The sequence below is a fragment of the Lipotes vexillifer genome, unplaced genomic scaffold (assembly GCF_000442215.2).
Source record: "Lipotes vexillifer unplaced genomic scaffold, Lipotes_vexillifer_v1.1 scaffold128, whole genome shotgun sequence".
Classification (NCBI taxonomy): domain Eukaryota; kingdom Metazoa; phylum Chordata; class Mammalia; order Artiodactyla; family Lipotidae; genus Lipotes; species Lipotes vexillifer.
In genome coordinates, this window is record NW_006797837.1 from 1,165,350 (window position 1) to 1,189,504 (window position 24,155).

The following is a 24,155-nucleotide window of genomic DNA, read 5'->3' on the forward strand; positions in this document are numbered from 1 at the left end:
GTTATTTTTTTTTTTTATATATAAAGCAAACACTTCCTGGGAGGCAGAGGAGAAAAACTGCTCATTTATGTCCCTAAAGTTAATGGAGTCAGGAGGGCTCATTCTGGTGGTGAGAGGTTTGCTTTTGCTTTTTTTTCTTTGAAGCAACAGAATATCTTCGTTCAAATTAAATCTTGAGCAGGACCTCAATGCATAAAAAATAAAGGCAGCGTTGCCCGGTTGAAAAAGAGGTTGAGGGACGGTCCAAAGTCCAGCATGCACTGCCGCCTGCCCTGCTCCTTACGGCAGCCCCAGAGGGGTCTTCCTACAGCTGTGTGCCCAGTTAGCTGTCACAAACAGGAGCCCATCTGTGTGCTCCTTAGCATGAGCTCTTGCTTTTTAATATTCTGCTCTAATTTAAGGTTTGAATAGAGATTTTCCATCTCTACTCAACGACCATTAACACATCTGAGCTTCAGTGAGCGCCTGCCTCACCGGCCTGGACCACCCCCATCACTTGTCTGTCTCAGGGGTCAACAGGAGACTGAACGCATGCTTGAAGATGTGGTGACTTCAAGAACATCTGATTTCATCCTATGGCACAGAGAGACTCTATCACTTAGAAATAAATACAGTGCCCAGTTTTCAACTAAATGAGTAAATAGATTATATTATTATGAACTTTACTTCAGCAGAGAACAGAGGAGGAATATAAGGAGGAGATGGGTCTGACAGGGCTTAGAACCACGGGACTAGAAGCATCTTTAAAATAAGCGCTCAAAAGAAAATGTGTGGTCCAAGTCTTCACAAAAGATATTTTATTACAATTTTAGGATAAAGGAATTTTTAAAATAACTATAATACTTCTTAAAGACTACTGAGTATTTAGTGATGTTTTCAACTAGGAAGAAACTTGAAACTTAAAGAACAGATTGCAGAAAGTTGCTATAGGGCTATAAGAGTGAGAGGAGATGGAGACCTGCTATATGTGTAGCGACGAGAGGCTTAAACACTGACGTTTCAAACCAAAAACAAATTGTACTCATTGTTTCACTAATTTGTGAGACTAATTATTCAGTGACATCATATGACAATTCCTCTTACAGAAGAAGAGAGATTTTACTCTAATCCAGCTCACATACTACTTTCTATGGCAATCTGTATGGGAGTGGAATGAGATCTAGTACAGTTTTAGATCCAAATCAGCTTCTAAAGAGTTGGTACTAAATGAATATTTAAAGAAATCTATGTAGTATTTAAAATAATTGAGAAAAAATAAAAAATAAAATAAAATAAAATAATTGAGAATTATGACAGATTACTTTCAGGAAGTGTTATCTTAAGATGTAAGAAAGGGATGAAGATCTTAGAGGAAGCAGATACACTGACCTCAGGGTAGTACAACTGACAAAGGCCAACAGCCCATGACGGGGGAAGAGGAACAGAAATTCACTCTGCACGACACTCCCATGGTTGGCATTCTAGGCAGTCTTCCTAATTATAATTCAAAACTAATAAAGGTTGTGTACTTCCCCCTCAAAACGATTTTCTTTCAGAAGTAAACTCAGAAAAGGGACTGAGTTCTGGAAAGAGACGGTGAGGCTGAGTCCCAGGCGCTCAAAGCGTGGCTGCTGTCTCCTGAGCCTAAGGATGTGACTTGCGTCCCCTTACACCCTTCTCTATGTGAAATATAATTTGTGTAATTTGTCCTTGGAAAAATCACAGTGGAGTCTGAGAACCTTCTGGGGCAATCAGTTTGTGTCCTTCGGTATCCTAAATTCAGATAATCTCAACACCCAGAAATATCCTTTGATTTGTTCCTTCTCTGATATCTTGTGTCCTTGGGATCAAAGCCTCTTTCGCTGGCACCAAACAACGCCCAGTGAGGAGTTTTGGCCATGTAATCCTTGGCACTGAAAGTTTTGGATCCACCACTGTCTTCATATTCCTGGATGAGCTCCTGGAAGCGGCTGTAATCAATCCACGTCCACCATTCTCTGCCAATCTTAAACTGGCAAGAAAAAAAGTAGTCAGGTCAGAACTCAAAACACCCATAAAAAATGTCAAGTAAGCATCAAAAAAATCAAAAATGAGCCTGATACTTTCTCCCTATCATGTTAAAGAAAATTCTTTTGAGCTCCAGACATGGTTCCGTATCAAAGCAGAATGTTCTATACACAGTCAGAGGAGAGTTTCTTTTCCCTTAGGACCACTTCCGTGCTGGACCTGGAAGACCCAGTCGCTGAATAAAGAATACTTCCTAGAACTGAAAGTCAAGGATGTGTTTATCTTGAGCAATATCACTGGAAGGAGATTAATGCAGTTTTCGGCATTATCACGTGTTAATGGTCAAGCTAATTCAGATTCCTCCTGTTGCCAGTTTTCCCTGGTATGAATTTTCATGCTTGTGTTAGCAGCACCTAGTGGAATCCCTTTATTAGTAAATTTTGCTTGAGTTATTAGTGAAGCTTAATCGATGACTTTCTAATTCTGAAACGCTAACTTAATGACTCAAACTAGCCCTTTTAGCCTAACATGAATACAATATCTCATTAACGGAAAGCCCTGGGAAGAATTTCAATTCAATAAACGGGAATAATCCAATTTGTACTCTTTTAAGAAAATTGCTTCTCAAAAGTCACTCTAGAATAATGATCACGAATGAAGAAAAGACAATGTAAGTCGAGGAGGCTCTGAAGGAACTACAAATTGAATTGTGAAGGCTTTTAATTCAAAGCAACCACTTGGCTTTCAATCGTGTAAATGTATAATACATTGATATTTGATTTATAAATGGACAAATCTTTGTTATGCCACCGTTTTTTTAAAAAACCTGATTATGAACCAAGGTGAGTAACAATTTCATGTCCTAGCTGAGAAAAATATTGAAAATATTTAGGTTCCTGGATTTAGAATATTAAAATATGCTGTATTTGAATAAAATCTAATTTTTTACCCAACGGCTAGGAGCTTTCTAAGGGAAAAAATGCCACATAAATGGGAAAGTTTAGTCTACCTATGAATCATGAAAAATTTTCTTCTAATATGACCATTCCTTGAAAAGTTGCCCTAAGAGCTCTATGAATTCTACAACCCAAGATGTAGAATCCACATTCCCCACCATTTTCCCTCTCAAGGCTGAGTGCTCTCAAATATTCTCTACCACTAGGAAAGTAATCACTGTCATCCCCGGGTGCTGAACCTCAAAACTAGAGTCAAAGGTACCCCTCCTTTCCCTGGCCGCTTACACCCCAAACATGGTCAGGCCTTATCAATTCTTCCTTAGCTGTACTTCCATGGCCACATCCTGGCACTGCCCTAAGACAGGCCCTCACTTCTACAAGTCGGCAACAGTCTGCCGGCTGACTGACTGTCTGATTCCAGTTTGGGCTGCTTCCAGCTTCTGCAGGCTGCAGTAGATGGCTATGCCTACAGCAGAATAGAGCGCCACTACCTAGGACATGCCATCTAAACGTCACAGCTCCAACTGGAGGCTGCTCATGAACTACCCGCCCCCTCTGGTGACTCCTATGTTGTTACCTCTGTCTGATTCACACCTACTACTTAAGCCTCAAATCTCTTCATAAATGTCCTTTGCTCTGGGAAGTCCTCCTGAATCCCTTTAGACGACCGTGACAGTCCCCTGCCACAGGCCTTCACTGCACCCTGAACTCGCCCAACAAGAGCACGTTATACTTGCTTCCGTAGCCACTTCCCCCGTTCCCCCCACATCCTGCCAAGACTGTTGGTTTCATGACTATACCTGACGTATTATAACCTCTTCCTCCTTACCTCTCTTAATAAAGCTAGAAGTCCATACAATGAAAACATTTCCACCTGTTCTCCCGACATCTTGAGAGACAGGATGGAATTCTGTTGCTATTGGCTCCATAGAATAGTGTGGACTCTGTTCACAGTGCACTCGTGATAAAGGGCACAACGTTCACACGTGACTGGAAGTGGGCTGACTTCCCAACCAGTGCAGGATTAAACATGTCATTAACTCGGATGACAGTAAAACAAGGCCGATAACAATGCCTACCTTTTATTCCTCCCTCCTACTAACATTTATGGAGTGCCAACTATGTACTTGGCCCAGTCACAGACAATTAAAAACTAGTTATAGTATAACATGGTGTGTGCAGTGAGTGCGCTCTGGGAATGCAGAGAAAGGTGATAAATCACAGCCAGCCCCCAGGAGTTTGGCCCTGCTAAGAAGAGTCCTCCTGGGGGTTCCCTGCTTTGCTTGCCGAGTTAAACAGACACCATGTTCTCCTCTTCCCTGTTTCTTTCCCTTTTGGGGTTCAGAGCTGTAGGTCTGAACTCGGAACCCTCAGTGTCCACAATTCCGGTCTTCCTTCTCCCTCAAACTCTGACGAGAATCACTTGCCATGGATATTCCAAGAGGAACTAAAAGATTAGCTTGGACTACAGCAATAGATTTAAAACCTTTCTTTGCCACAACCTACAGTAAGAAACATATTTTATATCTTGATCTAGTATACACATTCACATACATATACTCTGGAAACACAACTTTCACAAAACTATAGGCAATGTATTTCATTTAAAAAACTGCCAGCTGCAACCCACTGCACTGATTTCCTAACTCCTAATGCAGCTTGAAGATCTGGTCTCCTAAATACAGAACTCTACCCTGGCTTAAAACAGAAGAAATTAGTTGCATGGATATGACAACTATAAGCTAATATCTGTCAACTGACAACTCGGACTGCCAATGTCTAAAAAAACAAACTAGAAGACCAAGTAAATGTGACAGAAGGCTGGTGTATTAGTTTGCTTGGCTGCATAACAAAATACCATAGACTGGGTGTCTTAAACCACAAAAGTTAATTTTCTCACGGTTCTCGATGCTAGAAGCCTAAGGCGAAGGTTCCAGCAGACAGCCCCCTTCTCACTTTGGCTTTGCGTGGCATCTTCTCAGTATGTGCACAAGCAGAGGATGCGGGTGGGGGTGCTCTGGTGTCTTTACTTATGAGGGCACCAACCCCATCAGATCAGGGCCTCACCTTATGACCTCATTTAACCTTCACTGCTGCCTCAGAGACCCCATCCCAAATATGGCCATACTGGTTGGGTGGGGTGGGGTGGGGTGGTTAAGACTTCAACATAGGAATTTTGAAGGGACATAAACCCTCAGTCTATAACCGTAGGTTACTCTCAAATTAACACTGAGCTATAAAACCCCTAAGACAAAACTGCATCCACACATACCCCCCTCTCAAGACAATGTGAGAATAATCATGTTGAATAATAGCTCAGAAAAAGTCAAAATATTCCACGCAAAAGGCAGAAGCTAAAAGGGCAAACTTTAGTATGATTGGCACAAAAATAAAGCTGAAAGTTGGAGCTGCATAAACAGAGGAATGAAACCCCAAATCACAAAATTTGAGGTTAAGTGTGCTGAGACATGAGGTCACCCTGCTTCAAGAATTCCTCAAATCCAACAGTAAGGGAAGAGGAAATCTATGCAGAATTACAAATAAACTCAAAAGGTCACAGATGATCTCAAAAATACACCACAAGCGCAATACGGTCTGGCCTGACTAGACGATGCCAGGCTGCTAAGGACGTGTGTGGTCTTGCGGCCAGACCGGCCAGCTCTACCGGCTCCCACCACCTAGAGCAATCGAACTGTGGTACAAAGGGCCCCGCTCTCATTACTTCCATATCTTTCACACTTGGAAAATTTCAGTAAACAGAATGATGACAAATAGGTCCTTTATTAGTTTAAATGTTTAATAAGGTTCTATTAAAGATGTCAGATTAAACACAGGCATTTGCTTCATTTCTTCTTAAAATCTCACTAAAATGACTGTAAAGGTATTTCTAAAAGATATGTAACCTATAAAAACAAAGAGGTCAGGAGAGGAGAAAACAGTATCAAACTTTTAGAAGATTAAAAGATGACAGATAAGCAATAACTGGCTTAGCAGACCCAAGAGAGCTGAATCCTAAACTAGCAAACAGAAAAATCCAAGATTGAACCCAATTTATGCTTCAGAATTCCCCAAAGGCCCCAAACTGGTAGCGCCAGTCACCCCTGGAAGTGGGGCAGAAGAGGCCCCAACTCCCCCCCCACCCCGCCAAAAAAAGAGCCCAAAGATTGGTTTACATTCTGACTAAGAAATTGTTAGAATCTCAAGTTTCTGACCCCCTGGACATACACACAGCTGAGCACCTACCCAAGCCACCCACCCCACCCCCCAACAGAAGACAAGAGGTTTATTCTAGGAAGACAATAAAATAGAAAAGCTATGGACTATGGGACAGCAGGTACAGCGGAGAACAGGGCTGTCACACTGAAAATGAGAGATCAGAACAGCCCTACTCCCTGCTTCCTGACCCTTTGTGGCCATGAAGACTTCTTGGGTTCCCTAAGGAAATGGCCCAGGTAGGTTTCTCTAAGATAAAGTCAAGCCCAGTCTACACACTTAGGATTCTCAGTACGCTTTTTAGTCTCACACTTAAATATGAGCAGACAACTGACGATCATCTGAGGAAAACTTCTAAAATGGAAGAGAGATAAAATAAACAAAAAGAAAACAGTAACAGACTAAACAGAGCCTAGAGTAGGGAGGAAATGACAAAACAAAATAAAAATCCAAACAACTAAACTAAAACAATTATACTCAGAGAAATGAGAGATTACTATATTCATTTTAAAAAGTTACACTATAAAAAGAAACACTCAAAGAATGAAAAAGACTCTAGATTTTAAAATTATAGAAATGGAAATGAAAGATACTTGAGAAAGTTAAGAAGTAAAATTTTAAACATTTCCTAGAATGTAGAGTAAAAAAGAAAGACAGAAAATAGGAGAGAAATATAAAAGAAAATTTAAGGACTAGCCCAAGAGACCCAATTTTTAAATAATAGGAGTTCCTGAAAGAAAGGAGAAGAAACAGGATGGAGGTACCTCAATGAAATAATTCTGGAAAAAATCTGAGAAGTGAAGGCCATGAGTGTCCGATTGAGGGGGTCCATAATGGATGAAAATAGACATACTGTCTGAGGCCCATCTCAGTGAAATTTCACAGAGGGAAAACAATGGAGACAAAGGTAAATCTAACAAGGAAAAATGGTCCTGTACAAAGGATTAAGAATCAGAAGGCCTTCAGAGTTCTCAACAGCTACACTGAAAGCTTAAAGACAGGGCTCCAATTGCATAGGGAAAATAATTTCCAATCTAGAATTCTATATCCAGCAAAACTATTAATCACATGTGTAGGGAGAATAAAAATATTTTTAGAAATTCAAAGTCTCAATAAATTGCACCTCCCACATACCCTTTCTCAGGAATCTACTGGAGGATGCTTCACCTGAATGAGAGAGTAAATTAAAAAGAGACCTGAAAAAACAGGAACAAGATACCCCACACAGGAGAAAGCTAAAAGAAACCCCCGTAGGACAGCTGTGTGTCCAATGTAGGTGGGTCAGAAAATGCCCCTGGAGAGACTCCTTTAAAAAGATGAACCTGATAGAAAATTCAACACATCTGTAAGTCTGAAAGGAGACATAGATGATGGCAGAGAGTTCAAGAGTTGCTTCATTTTAAAAAGTTACACTATAAAAAGAAACACTCAAAGAATGAAAAAGACTCTAGATTTTAAAATTATAGAAATGGAAATGAAAGATACTTGAGAAAGTTAAGAAGTAAAATTTTAAACATTTCCTAGAATGTAGAGTAAAAAAGAAAGACAGAAAATAGGAGAGAAATATAAAAGAAAATTTAAGGACTAGCCCCAGAGACCCAATTTTAGCTCAAGAACACAGGACAAAAAAAAAAAAAAAAAACAAATATTAACTCCAGGAAAACCAAAAAGTTGTGCCAGAAACAAATGGCAATCATAAAAGATTGCACTGCTCAACAGTGAATACTATTCATATGGTCATAATAATGCATAAAATTATGGCATATGTATGCTGGGAAGGTGGGAAAATAGGAAGTGTGTGATGAGAAAAGGTAGAAGAAAATTTAACCCTCATCTTCCATAATACAAAGTAAAGAGATAATGAGCAAACAGAGAAAAACAAGCAAAAAATCATCACTGTAGGTATTCTGTACAAATATTCTTCCACATGATACTGTAGTATTCTTTATTAAAAAATCAAATGATCAGCACCTTTAGGGAAGATCCTTTATTATATGTTATATATATATAATCCTATAATATATGAAGATGCTTTATATATGTCACTTTATTTAGCTACCACAGTAACGTTGTAAACAGAGTTACCCCTATTTTGCAGATAAGAAAAATGAAAAACAGTGAGGCTGGGATCTGAAAACAGATATACCAGTACAAAGTTCAGGAGTTCCCCCAAGACCACTCCCACTTCTGCCACCAATTGCAAATTTAGGGGTTCCCAAGCTCACCTTCACGTTTGACAATTCACTACAATACAAGGACCCACAGAATTCACCGAAAGCTGTTATACTCATAGTATGGCTTATTACAGCATAAGGATAGGGATTAAAATCAGCCATGGGAAGAGGCACATGGGCAGAGCCCTAGGAGAGTTCCAAGCAAGGAGCTTCCCGACGTTCCCCCCAGTAGAGTCTTGGAACGTGCTACCTTCACCCAGAACGATGTCTGACAACAGGCGTGGAGTACCGCCAACCTGGGGAGCTCACCTGAGCCTTGGTGTCCAGGGATTTTAATGGGGTTTGTGCACCTAGACTTAGCTGCTTGCTGAGTGGCTGACTTTCGTTTCCAGCCTCTCTGGAGGTCGAGCAGGTCCTGTGGAGACCAAAGCCCCCACCCCAAACCACATTCTCAGCGTAGACGATCTAGTGTGACCCAATGTGCCTCCAGATGAGCAAAGACACTCTTGTCAGGCAGGACATTCCAAGAGCTTAGAAATCACCTCCTGGAAGCTGAGGACAAATGTCAGCCCTTTCTTTGGGTAAAATTAATCCTTTGTTGGATAACCAGACCTCAAAGTCCACATATAGAGAACAAAGTAGAATAATACAAAAATAAGAATCATACATAGCATTTTCATTTTCATACTCTTAAGAAGGGCTTTTATGTGATCTTAGTATCAATTATTTAGTAGTTGGCTCCTCCAAACATACAGTAATACTTAGGAACCACACAACTAGAAAAGCACTGGTTAAAGGATGGAACAGGAGCACTGCCAGACCTTCTCAGAACTCAGAAGTACATGTTAACTGGGAAGGAGTAGAGGGAGTCCTAAGGTAGTTACAGGGAGAGTGACTTTGGAATACAAAAAGTAGAGTGCTACAGTGAATTTCCAAGGTTTATGAATTTTGTTCTCACCTGTTGTAGCTACAACTGCATTGTTTGTTCTTTGGGTAAGAAGAGGCAAAGATCCCAAAGACAGACTTCAAAGTGCACCTGACTGCCTGTGACAGTGAGACGTTGAGAAGAGTTGCCACCTTTTTCTGAGTTTACTGGTGATAAGTAGCATTCCCATGGCACAGCTGCCTGGGGAACCATTTTGAGAGGCAAAACTACAACAGTGAGATTGAATTCTAGATATATCCAAGTGCAATTAAACATTTTTTATCTGGAAACTCAGTTTCTGGAGTTTCAATCTTAATCCCCCATCCTGTTGGAGTAGAGCTAAGTCCTCTCAGTAGTGTCACCAAATTGCCAATTTTCTCTGACATTTTTCTGAAAGTAATTACCGGGAACAATCAGGTCTCCAATAAGAATGAGTTCCACATGTAACACAGAGGGGAAAATATTCAGTCAGTAGATTTTTTTAGGAAAACACTGCATGAAATCCTAATGGAGACATACAGTTCCCTTCTTATTCCAACAGGGGAAGGTGTGGGAGGTGACATCTCTTCATTCCCTCCCTTTACAGATTGTGAGTTTATATATCCAAGAGGGAGGCCTCTGTGATCAGTGCTTAATTACCTACAGGGCCTCAAATTCGGCAAAAACTTTCTCAGTGTTGATGATCTTGGTGAAGATTAAGGAGATGCTGCTTGGTGAGCATGGCATGGGAAACTGCACCTTGTTTCCAAGGGACATTTCCCTTTCCCCACCCTGACTGCTCTGTAGCATTTGAGAGATGGTATAATGTAGTGATCCAAAGTAGTCCTTGAATTTTGAAAGATATGGAATTGAATTCTAACTATGCCCTATTTGTCCCTGGAGAAGATCTGTACTCTCTTGGCCTGAGATTCTTCCTTTGGAACATGAGGAAAAATAATATTTATGACTCATAAGATTTTTTTAAGGATTACATGAATTAATGCATGCATAGTGCTATCAAAGTGACCTTAATAAATGTCACTGGTTGTTGAGTTTAACAGCAGACACTAAAACTAAGGAATGACACCAGACATCTCACTGATGATGAAAGATACTAGAAGATAATGAAAAGATTATGCTGGAAGACAACAAAATGATACCTTCAAAGTGCTGGAAGGAAATACCTCAGCTTAGAGTTTTCTACTCTGATAATTTATCATTCAAGAGCAAAAGTGAAATAAAGATGTTTCAGAGGAATAAAAGACTAAGTTTACCACTTACGTCATCAAGAAGGAAACGGAACCCAGCTGGAACAACTGGGATGCAAGTGAGATTTACATGGATCCATCGAAACATGCATTAATTGCAGGAAAGAGTACTGGAAAGTCCCTGTAATTGTGCTGAAGGAGGACAGCAATGTCAATTCACTTCAGAATTAAACTAAGTGAAAACTTTTAAAATATAAGAGTACAGGATTCTGGGAAGGTGGTGCAGTAGGAAGCATTAGGAAGACTTCTCTCAACCCAGACAAAAATTATACTGGCAGAATCTTGCCTGACATAACTATTTTGGAACTCTGAAGTCTACTGAAGGTTTGCAACTTTGAGGGGAAGGTTTGAACTGTAAATTGTAGTTAATTTCAGTTTAGACAGGCAGTAGCTACCCACCCCTCATTCCCCATGCCCACAGCAGGCAGCTGTAAACATGTTCCTGGAGCAGCCTGCATGCAGCCTGTGGGAGACAGGGTGGGCACTGAGGACGCTGTCCTCCAAACACTGGGGATCTGTCTTCTGACCATCAATTGCTGCTTCTGATCTCAAAGGTGTAAATAGATTAAATTCTGTAATCAAAAAACAGAGATTGGAAAAACGGATTAAAAAACCCCATAATCCAGGGCTTCCCTAGTGGCGCAGTGGTTGAGAGTCCGCCTGCCGATGCATGGGACGCGGGTTCGTGCCCCGGTCCAGGAAGATCCCACATGCCACGGAGTGGCTGGGCCCGTGAGCCATGGCCGCTGAGCCTGCGCATCCGGAGCCTGTGCTCCGCAACGGGAGAGGCCACAACAGTGAGAGGCCCGCATACTGCAAAAAAAACAAAAAAACACAAAAAAACCCCATAATCCAACTATATGCTGTTTACAAGTGCTTTACTTTATGTCCAATGACAAAATAGGTTGAAAGTGAAAGGATGAAAAAAGATATTCCATGCAAACAGTAACCAAAAGGAGAAGTGGCTATACTAATATCACACAAAACAGACGTCAAATCAAAAAGGTTACAAGAGACAAAGAAGGACATTATATATCAGTAAAAGGTTCAGTACAGCAAGACAATACAACAATTATAAACATTTATGTACCTGATCACAGATCATCAAAATATATGAAGCAGATACTGACAGAATTGAAAGGAGGAATAGACAGTTCTATAACAATAGTTGGAGACTTTAATATCTCATACTCAATAATGGATAGAACAACCAAACAGAAGATAACTACAGAAACAAAGGACTTGAACAACACAATAAATCAAGTAGATCAACAGACATACATATATAAAAGTCCTGGCCAGAGCAATTAGACAAGAAAAAGGAAAAAAAGCATCCAAATAAGAAATGAAGAAGTAAAATGATCTCTGTTCAAAGACGATATGGTTTTATACATAGGCAAATCTTCTCTTGAGAATTTGGCCCTTGAGACTGAACCAAGTGGTGGTGGATGCTTGAGCTAAATTGGGGCTACAGCAGCCATAACAAGTGGTTTGAAAATGAAGAAGCAAAAGAAGCCATGAGAGAGGAAGGGAGGAAGGGAATAATGTCCTTTGTTATCTTCTAGAAATTTTATAGAGTTATAGTTTATGTTTAAGTCTAAGGTACATTTTGAAAGTTGTAAGATCATTTCAAAAGACACAGAAAAAGCATTTGATAAAATTCAACATCTGTTCATGATAGAAACTCTTAATAAATTAGGCAGGGAAGAAACATATCTCAGCATAATAAAGCCCATACTCAATGGTAGAAGGCAGAAAGCTTTTCCTCTAAGATAAGGAACAAAACAAGGATGCTTATTCTCACCACTCCTACTCAGCACAGTACCAGAAGTCTTAGGTAGAGCAATCGCGCAAGAAAAAAATAAAATTAAAGGTATCAGAATTGGAAAGGAAGATGTAAAATTGCCTCTATTTGCTGATGACATGAACCATGAAAGAAAAATTGATAACTTTATTAAAATGAGAAACATTTGCTCTGAGAAAGGCACATGTCAGAGAATGAAGAATCGGGTCACGTAGACTGGGAGAAAATATTTGCAAAACATATCTGATAAATGACTTGTATTCAAAATATCTTTTAAAAACTTTTAAAACTCAACAATAACAAAACAACCAACCCAATTAAATAAATGGGCAAAAGATCTGACCTCCTTACCAAAGATGTACAGATGGCAAACAAGCATAAGGAAAATATGTTCATTCATGTTTCCATGCCATTATACGCTTTTCAAAACCTACAGAACTTTATAACACAAATACTGAACCTTAAAGTATGCAAGTTTAAAAAGTCATTTAGGAGGTCAGGGGAACCCAGGAAGAGGAGCAGACTGTGACAAGAGAGTCTACTAAATTACAAATGTGTGAAATAACTTCAGTGAAGGGGAGGGGGTGGAAAGGGCACTGACCTAAGTAATTTTAAAAGTAAGTGGAGCCTGTAAGACTAAAGGCAAAAGAAACTAAACATAAACACTGTATTCTAGGGTTGAAAATTCTGATACTGCTATATATTTTATGTGTACTGGAATTGAACAATTAAGTAAACAATTAAGTAAACAGATGACCAGTAATAGGAGCTAGGATTAGAGTCTCACTGTTGGAGTGTGAATTTATAAATAAGCAAGGAGAGGAGACTAGGATGAGTCATGTGGTAACAGATTAGAGTCTGAGACATCAGTATGTTTAGCTTAATATAGAGACAAATGGTACACAGAAATATTTGCCTTGTATATACGAAGGTTAGTATTGATATATACACATATATTTCTTTGCTCTGTCATCTAAGAGGGCCTAAAACAAACAACACCCTAGTAGCAACAAGCACACCTTCACCCAGATCTTGGTTTCTAACACCATTCTCCAATAAAAGAAACCACAGATCCTGAGAGAAATGGCTGATTCTAGGACTGGGGCAGGAAATATACAAGATAAGCCTGGAGCTTCTTGTGGTGCGAGAAAGAAAAGAGCTCAAAATGAACAAACCCCACCCTCCCCAAACACAGACATTGATGGGGGTATGTAAAAGAAACACAGGAGCCAACTAAAAGAGCTCTTAATGGCCAAAGCTAGAATGGTTTGGGCAAAAGTAATAAAGATGAACTGGCTTATAACCCAAAGTTATAAAATAAATATCCATGAGCCTATACTGATATAAAAATGATTGAATAAATTAATAAATGGGAAGAAGAGACAAACCTGTGCAGAAGAATTCCAAATAATTTATGCAGATATTCCACCCTCAAGGATGTGGAGTATAACTCTCACTCCTTAGATATGTGCTGAATATACACTTCCTTCCAAAGCAGAGAGGGGAAGGAAGAATTTTCCTACAGAAAGGGAGAGGGGAAAACAAACACTGACAAACACTACCACGGCTTGCTGATCAAGGTCAAAATCAAGGGAGCTTGATGTGATGTGATGAAAATGGCACTCTACCTCTGTGATCTTCCTCCTAAAAACCCATAACGCAAGTCTTATGAGAAAAACATTGGACAAATTCCAGTAGTGGTGCATCCTACAAAATACCTCCTGACTACTCCTCAAAGTTATGGGATCCTAGAACAGAAAAAGGCCACTTAGTGAAACCTAAGGAAATCTAAACTGTGGACTTCAGTGAATAATAATGTATCAATATTAGTTTATTGACTGTAACACGTGTACTATATACCAGTGTAAGATGTTAATAACAGGCCAATCCAGGGCATACAGTAACCCTCTGTACTATCTTCTCAATTTTTCTGTAAATCTCAAACTGTACTAAAACATAAAGTTTATTTAAAAAAAATAAGGAATTAAGTTTAAAAACAATGCTATGTGGATTCTGCAAGCCATGCATATAACCTACCACTTGGTTTCCACAGACAGTGAACCACTATAATTGGACATTACCAATATGTAGAAAGGACTTCACATTTCTGAACTAAAATGATCAAAGTATATCAGATCCATCATGGTCTTACTAGTTTGCAGACTGACAGGACCACAGTTACATTTAAGCTGCTAGGCTGGAAACCCAGAAGCAGAAGGCTGACTGTACCTCCTTCTCCCAGCCACAGCCCCTCCAGATCACACAGACAGGTTGACCCTCCACTCACCAACTAGCTGTAGTCATCTCTCTGTCCCTCTAGCTCAACCCTGGAACTGGAATATGCTGACTTACTTATATCAATGTGAGTCTTTTTTATCTTTCCTTTGTTCAAAGTCAGAGATGCTCACTGAACTTTCTACTCCCATCTACTCTTCCACCCACTTAAAAAACCTACTTCTTATCAACAGCAGGAACTCCTTTATGTTTCTGTTTAGTCTGAACATCACTTCTAAATAACAAAACTGTTCTATAGAGATATTAAAAAGTAATCATCCGTTAAAGAAATATTCCACTATTAGAATTCAGAAATGCTTTGCATGTGGTGTAGCATATGGCAATGAAAAGATCACACTGCACTGCTAATGACCACAGAGTATTCTGGGAATGGACAGAGTAATACAAATTATAATAAACTCTCCAGAGGCTAATGCCTGTTGTGAAAACCTTGCAAATTTAATGCAGGATCTTTAAAGGTCATCTAAGTATAGTCAATCCATGCTTGGGGTCTCTCTAGAATTTACTCATTCATTCATTCATTCATTCATTCATTCATTTACAATTCACCTTACATTTTGAGCTATCCTGGTTCAGAGAGAATTTCAAATTTTTGAAATGGGTAAAGAAAGAAAGGCCACAGTTTGGGGATTTTCAATGCTGCCCTTTCTGGCAATGTTCTTATTTTTGCTAGCCAACTTTACTAGAATCAAAAGAGTACAGTACAGTAGGCAGGAGAGACTTTCAAAAGCATGAATGGGCATGAGTTTCCTGCTGCAGAAAAAAAAGAGGAATGGTGAATGAGAAAACAACTGGATTTAACAACTAGCAGGTTACTGATGACCTATAAAATAGCAAACTCAACAGTAAATATTCATTGACTAAGTGAATGAGTAAATAAATAAGGAAGAAGGTAAGTAGTTACCAAAATTAGCAAGGAAGAGGAACAATGTCTCTGATTTCAGAAGGCAAGACAATGAATAAGGAAAGAAAATGAAGGTGAAGAGCTTGTTAATTCACTAAACAAACAATGAGAATCTAATATGTACCAGGTACTCTAGGAGGTGCTGGGAATGACAGCCCTTGTGTTCCAGGAACCCTAACTTCTTAGCAAAAACAGCCTTATAGATGCGCATATAGCTCTGAAAGAAGCGGTCCCCAAGGAGGTTTGTTTTACAGCTTTGAAAAGCAGAAATTCACCAGATGAAGTTGGGTAGGGAGGGCAGGTCTAGCAGAAGAGATACCTTCGGCAAATACACAGAGGAAAGGAACAACATGGCAATGCCAGTAAAGGCCCGGGGAGTGGGCGTGAAATGAAACTGAAAGGACTTGATTGTGAAGGCCATTAAAACCAAATAAAATGTTTAGGTTTTTCTCTTGCATTCTCTGTAAGATGGCATGTATTTCAAAAATACAGCAGAAAAACAATAAACTTGGAATTGGCAGCAAAAACAATGAGGATGTTGAATAGTCAATGCCCACTCAATTATTTGTAGACTAAATGATCTGTTTTGTGGATTTTGTTTTTGTCTTTTTCCTTTGGTTATAACTCTGCTTTTACTACCCTTAAAAAGGCATTCATCTGTAAATTGCTAGCCTAATTATTAAATGGGATTTGATGGGGTCTGATTAGGATTAGGAAAAGATCTTTTCATATAAGTTTCTGAAAAACCTTTCCAGTAACACTACAGAGGTAGCCATGCAACCATACTGGGTGACACTTTTAACATAAGCAAACAGAATGAGTTTACGTGCAAATAATCTAATAATAACAAACAGTGCCAAGTGGACAGGTTATTACTGTTCACTGGGGAGCTAGTAAACAAAAAACAATAAATGTCAAAACTGACTAGTCATAAGTCTTCTGTTCTGGACAAATGTATTTCTACAGCTAAAACCCCTAGATATTATATATAAAACAAACATAAGAAGGCTCTGAAAGGTGGAGATAAGAAGGCAGGTTGGCTAGGGACTGCAGCACCTAAGGAATGTAGTGATACGTTCCCTGGGTTTTAATTTTGGCTCATATATCCTGGACTGGATGCGAGAATTCAGAAGCCTGGTTAAAGCCCACAATCTAGAAACACCAATGAGCACTCACAATTAAAAAAACAAAAAAATTAAGCCTCAGATTAAGCCTCCCCAGCCAAAGGACTAGGAAAAGGGCAGCCAAGCAAGACAGAAAACTTTTACATAATAACCATCCTAGGCCAAGAGAAAAACTGGCCTCATCCTCACCCCAGTCAGCAAAGACCTAGTGGGGATCCTAGACTTCCACATTCGCCCAGCTGTACTGAGCTGTACCCTCTCCCTCCCACTGCTGCGGAGGTGTCAGAGAAGGTGCAGTGGGGAATCCTGCCATCCCAACCCCCCTCTATTGTTTCAGTGGAGACCCTGGAGAGATTGGCAGGGTACATTAAAAAAGCACCAGCCAACTGTATATTGTGTCTAAGAGACTCACTTCAAATATATGATATAGGTAGATTGAAATTTAAAAGACAGAAAAGATATACAATGTAAACCATCAATCAAAAGAAAGCAGAAGTGGCTATATTACTGTCAGATATTGTACACTCCAAGGCAAAGAAAATTTATAGGAACAAAGAGGGACATTACATAAATGAAAAATAGGTCAAATCCACCAAGACGATACAGAAATCCTAAATGAGTATGCACCAAACAACACAGTTGCCAAATACATAAAGCGAAAACTGACAGAACTGAAAAGGGACATAGAAAAACCCACACTTACAGTTGAAGACCTCAACACTTCTCACTCAATAACTGATAGAACTATATAATCAGCAAAGATACAGAAGAACTCAACACCACCAACAACCAACAGGATGAAATAGACATTCACAGAACACTCACCCAACAACACAACAATGTATATTCTTGGCAAGCGCACACAAAACATTTACCAAGATAGACAACATCCTAGTCCACAAAACAAACCTCAACAAATTTAAAAGAACCAAGATCATAGAGAGTATGTTCTCTGATTATAAGAGAATCAAACTTGAAATCAACAACAGAAACATAACAGGGAAAAAAAAAACCCAAACACTAGGAAACTAAACCACAAACTGCTAAGTAATCCATGGGCCAAAGAAGAACATTTAGAGCATTAAAATGTTTACATTAGAAAAGAGGAAAAGTCCATAATCGAAGCCCTTATCTTAAGAAACAAGAAGCAAAGAAACCCAAAGTAAACAGAAAGAAGGGCATAATAAAGAGAAGCGCAGAAACAGATGAAATTGAAATCTGAAAAATAGAGAAAAACCTATGAAACAAAAAGATAGTTCTTTGTTTTCTGTTTTAAAAGATTTTTCTTTTTTGATGTGGACCATTTTTAAAGTCTTTATTGAACTTGTTACAATATTGCTTCTGTTTTATGTTTTGGTTGTTTGGCCACGAGGCATGGGGGGATCTTAGCTCCCCAACCAGGGATTGAACCTGCACTCCCTGCAATGGAAGGTGAAGTCTTAAGCACTGGACAGCCAAGGAAGTCCCCAAAACATGGTTCTTTGAAAAGACCAATAAAATCAACAAACTGAATAAACCAACAGAAACAAAACAGAGAAGACACAAATCAACCAAATCAGAAATGAAACAAGATGTTGTACGTACATTGAAAGGAAAATAAAGTAATACTATGAACAATTTATTCACATAAACTTGACAACTTAGATGAAATGGACCAATTCCTTGAAAAGTACAGACTACCACATCTCACCCAAGATGAAAGATGATCTAAATAGCCTTTTAACTACTACAGAAATGTAATTCATAATTTAAAAACTCCCCCCAAAATATGCTTCAAAGCCCAATTTCACTGGAGAATTCTACTAAACATATAAAGAAGAATTAACACCAATTCCACACAATCCCTCCTAGAAAACAGGAGGAAACCTTTCCCAACCTTCTTTAAGAGGCCAGTATTACCCTAATACTAAAATCATAGACAGTATAAAAAAAGAAAACTACAGACCTATATTCCTCATGAACATAGAGGCAAAAATCTTTTAAAAAATATTAGCAAAAAGAATTCAGCAATATATAAAAAAGAAATACACACTATGACTAAGAGGGGTTTATTCCAGGGATGCAAGCATGGTCCAATATTCAAAAATCCATGTAATCCATCATATTAATGGGTAAAAGAAGAAAAATCACATGTTCATAGCAATGGAGAAAAAGGATATGACTTAATAATTTTATTGTGAATAAACACCCATTCAAAATGAAACCCCTCAAAACACTAGAAATAGAGGGAAACTTCCTCAATTTGAAAAAGAGCAAGTATAAAAAACCTACAGCTAACATAAAATTAAACAGTGAAAGTCTAAACGTTCTCCCCGAGATAGGAAAAAGACAAGAATGTCCGAAATCACTGTTCTTATTCAATAAAGTACTCAAAGTCTTAGTAAATGTAATTAAGTAAAGGAAATTAAAGGGATGTCAATTGGAAAAGAAGAAACAAAACTGTCCCTTTCTGTAGAAGATATAATGGTCTATGTAGAACACCCCAAGAAATCTACTAAAAAAATCCTGCTAGAAATAATAAGTGACTCAGCAAGGTTGCAGGATATAAGATCAACATACAAAAATTAATTCTATTTCTACAGAATTCAATGAACTTGTGACAACTGAAATTAAAAATGCAATACCATTTATAATTGCTAAAACAGAAAAATACTTAGGCATAAACCTAACAAAGTATAGGACCTGTATACTAAAAACTATTAAAATGCTCATTAACAAAATCAAAGATCTAAATAGATCATGTTCATGATATGCAAATTAAGACCCACTGAGATCATGACAAACATGTTAGAACAGCTAACCTAAAAAATGACAATACCAGGGCTTCCCTGGTGGCACAGTGGTTGAGAGTCCGCCTGCCGATGCAGGGGACACAGGTTCGTGACCCGGTCTGGGAAGATCCCACATGCCGCAGAGCGGCTGGGCCTGTGAGCCATGGCTGCTGAGCCTGCGCGTCCGGAGCCTGTGCTCCACAACGGGAGAGGCCACAACAGTGAGAGGCCCACGTACCGCAAAAAAAAAAAAAAAAAAAAAAAAAAAAAAAAAAAAAAAAAAAAAAAAATGACAATACCAAATGCTGGTTAGGATGCAGAGAAACTGGAATTTTCATGCATGGCTGTGCTTGACATTCTTCATGGCTGCAGTGCTGTGACCCTCACTGCACAGCCTGGTGTCAGAACTCAGCAGATGTCTAATAAACACTTACAGAACTAAACTGGCCTGAATGAGATATGGTGCCATTTATTTCCCCTATGTCCATGTTTACACTGGGAAGAGAGAAGATATCTTAGAGACTGAAGTCAAGTATTGGTCTAACATAAAATTTCCCAGTTTTAAACTCTTCTTCGAATGGCATCAGTGGTATCAAAAGATGCCCTGTGGCATAAGAAAGACCAATGGACTAGAGGGCAGAAGGTTGTGGGTCTAGATTTGGCTCAGCCACTTTATGAGACTTTAAGGAAGTCTCTTCACCAACTGATCAGTTTCCACAGGAAAAAAGTGAGGTAAAACGTGTCTCCAAATCTCAGAAGTGATATTCTAATCCTAAACTTCATATTATTTCTATAAATAACTTTCTACATACATTGTACATAACACAATAAGATAAGGTACATAAGGAGACAAGGCAACATAACTGAGAGCCAACAGAAACAACAGATAACAGAAACAAATCCACAGAGATTTTAGATATTGGAGTTATCAGATACAAACAATGAAATAGCTGAAATTTCCAGTATTCAAGAAGATAAAAGCCAAGCTTGAAAATTTCAGCAGGGAACTGGAAAGCATACAGTGTGATATATCATATCTGAAACAAACAAAACAAACAAGTTATTTAACTGAGAAACATACTATCCAAAATTTAAAAATTGGTGTGGCATTTAATAGCATATGAGACACAGCTGAAGCAAAAATTAGTGACTTGGAATACAAGTCCAAAGAAACTGTCCAAGTGAAATAAAAAATACAATAACACATGTTTAACTGGAGTTCCAGAAGAAAAATACTGGGGAAGAAGAAATATTTAATGAAATAAAAGCTAAGAAGTCTTCAATCAATGATGGAAAGTATCAACCCACAAATTTATGAAGCCCAAGAAGTCCCAAAAAGGAAAATAAAAAGAAGTTCACATCTAGACACATTAGAGCATAAAACCAAAGGGAGAGAAAAAGAAACCAGAGGGAAGAAAACAACAAATCACCTTAAAAGAAGCAACAAACTAACAGCTGACTTTTCATCAGTGGAATTTAAAAGACAGGGGAATATCTTTATGGTGTTGAAAGGAAACAAATGCCAACCTAGAATTTGATACCCAGCTAAAATATACATTTTTGGACAAAAACTGAGAGTATGCCATCAGCAGACCTCCACTAAAGGAAATTTTAAAAGGTGCTTTTTGGGCAAAAAGAAAACAGTCCCAGATGGAGGCTCAAAAATGCAAAAAGGAACAGAGAACAAAATCATGTTTAACATGCAGGTAAATCTAAATAAATACTGACTACATAAAGCAGTTAACAATACTGTCCTTACATTTATAATTAACATACACAACAATGACAGCATGAGTTGGGAAGGGAAAAATGGAGGTTTGTGTTCTAAAGTCCTTGCTTTGCACAGTTACAGAGTAAAAGTATTTTAACACTAGACTGATTAGTCAAGTTTGCATGTAGTAATTTCTAGTGCACCCACTGAAAGAATAGAAAAAGTATATAATTCCCAGCCTAAGTGGAGGAAAAATAAGACCTACTGTGGCTGAGAAAATGAAAGAAGTGCAGAAAGAGAAGGAAGAGGGGTTCCAGAAGAAGCTGGAGAGGGAGACAGAGACTGATCACATAGGACCCTAGGGGCCACATTAAGGATTTTGATTTTCATGCTAAAGGCAATGGGAGGTCAATCAAAGGCACCTAAGCACCAGAGATCTACATTCTATAAAGACATCTTTGGCTATGGTGTGAAGACCTTATGGAAGAAGAGAGAACTTTACTACCACTGTCAGGACTATTTCCAGAGCACTGCCCCTCCAATCAAATAATTTGTTTTGAAGGTACTATCTTACCTAAAAAAGTAACAATAAATAAAAAGCTAGAAAATAAAATTCAGTTTTGGCTTTAATTTTTAAGATTTACTTTGTAAGTTAATTGTCTTTGCAGCTACTTTATTAACATTTCAAATACTAGGTAGCCTTTATTTCTTTGTTCCTTAATGCTCCCAGTACATATTCTTCTGTCTAAACATGTAAGTCTGACAGATCATTAGGTCAGATATATACAATCTAATTGGGACCAAGGCATGAGGGCCTTTTAACCTCCTGTTTGTTTGAGACTAGACCACGTGAAATTTTAATTGAGTGATTCTAATATTATTAAATATCATTAACCTGCAAAGCTGTTCAGGAAGCCACTTAGGTTGTGGAGGGAGGAAAAAGTGAGATTCGTGTTCAATTAAGCCTGACTTTACTTGCATACAGAGCATTTTTATAAGAAAAGGTAGCCCATTCTTTATTACCTTTTTGGTATTAATTTATCTTTACTGTGATATAATTCACAAACCATAAAATTCAACCTTTTAAAGTATACAATTCAGTGGTTTTTAGTATAGTCACAAAGTTGTGCAACCAACACCACTAAATAATTCCAGAACATTTTCATCACTCCAAAAAGAAATCCCATACCTATTAGCAGTCACTTCCCAGTCTGCTCTTCCCCCAATTTCCAACAACCACTAAACCACATTCTATCTCTAAGGATTTTCCTATTCTGGACATTTCATATAAATGGAATCATACATTATGTAGCCTTTTGTGTCGATTTTTCATCTAGAATAATGATTTCAAGGTTCAACCATGTCCCCTTTTTTAAAAAGCACTTTTTAATGGAAAGTTTGAACAGAAAACTAGGCAGAGGAGTAAAACAAACCTCTGTGTACCCATCATCTAGCCTCAACAACCCTCAACCCATCTACACACCCACATACTTCTTACTTCGTGTCATTTTGAATCAAATCCCAGACACTATATTATTTCTGTAAAATATTTCAGTAAGGACATATCATTATGATCGCTACTCTAACACTGGCCTTCTGATTGGGTTTTTTTCTTTTTAATGGTCTACCTCTACTAAAAACTGAATTTCTCCTTTGCTAGGCATTATTTACTTAAAAAATACATTAGATTCAGGCACTCGTTCTGTCTAATAAAAACACTAAAAGGAAAACCAAAATTCCAGAAATATTTCTGCAGAGGCCAAGATTCAAAGTGATCTAAAATTTGATAAACACCTCAATATTTCTTCTGACAGTCCAAAACACTCATATGGGGGTTGTTTACTATTTTCGCTTTCCCTTGTCATTCTGGGAAAGGATTAGAGGTTATTACAAGGGTGTTTTGTTTTGTTTCTCAGTACACACCAATTACAAGCCAGAAGCACTTCAGGTGCCATGGTGAGGGCTGAAAACAAAGCAATCTCACACAGAAAAGACAGTTTATGAATCCAACAGACTGAATTCGGGGCTTTCTTAATGTTTTTTTTAGGAAAGGTAGCAAACAAGTAGATATTCATTATAATAAGGTGAGGGGAAAATAAAGAGAAAAGAGAGCAAGGAAGGACAAGGGTGATGGAAGAATGCATACTTGACTGGTTCTTACTTTCTTGTGAGCTATCAGGAGGCAGTTGGAATGTTCGTGTTCACAAGCAATTTCATAGTCGGGGATCAGATCCACCAACTCACAGACAAAGCGCACCACTTCCTCGTGCCAGGGCACGTTGGCCATGGTAAGACTGCTTGCCGAACTCTCTCCACAGTAGGTAACACCCTGTGGAAACATTACAACAGTTAGAGACAGTTGCAGACCTATTTAAATGTCACAGAGGAAGAGCTTCAGAGCCAGAAAGGCTTCTACAGGTCAACCAATCCAATCCAAGCCAAGCCAATCCATATCTTCAAGTGAAGAAAGCAGTACAAAGACGATAAAATTTGCTTGGAAGCTCATACAAGTAGCGAGTGACAAAGACAGCACTGGAGCTCCCAGGCCAGTGCTCTTTACACTCTGACAATCCTGATGCTTCTTGGGTACTTGTGCTTTATGCTACATCACCATCTACACTGTCTAGTCACAATAATGTATCTGAACTAATAACATATCTTTCCATTCAGATTCATTTGTGCACCATAAGAGATCAATTCTCATGGGGTTATAATCCCCTAGTACAATAATGGAGGTATAGTTGACACCCGTAAAAATTCAGTGAATAATTTACTGACTGGGAAAATAAGATAAGCTCCTATTTTCTAGCATAATTTAGATTTGAGGTTGATAAACATTCTGTAAAGGGCCAGATAGGGATCCCTTTCAAATTATTCTTTTGGAATCATTCTAAGGAGATCACTTTGTAATGCATTTTTTATGTGGATATGTATAAACACAGAATCATGCCAAAATGAAAATACATGTGTAGAAATACATATACATATATATACACACACACACAGACATGTATATATATATATATATATATATATATATATATA

General features: G+C 38.5%; 1 protein-coding gene across 1 annotated transcript in view; it reads right to left on the reverse strand.

Moving 5' to 3' along the window:
- Positions 1–1,294: 1,294 nt before the first annotated feature.
- The window catches only part of LOC103068508 (S-adenosyl-L-methionine-dependent tRNA 4-demethylwyosine synthase), a 152,488-nt gene continuing 129,627 nt past the window's right edge, over positions 1,295–24,155 (reverse strand). Inside the window, exons 10-11 of the mRNA XM_007469913.1 lie at positions 23,272–23,439; positions 1,295–1,990 (exon numbers count right to left, since the gene is read on the reverse strand). Of these exons, the coding sequence (XP_007469975.1) occupies positions 1,769–1,990; positions 23,272–23,439 (390 nt within the window). The 3' untranslated portion in view covers positions 1,295–1,768. The remainder of the gene's footprint in view (positions 1,991–23,271; positions 23,440–24,155) is intronic.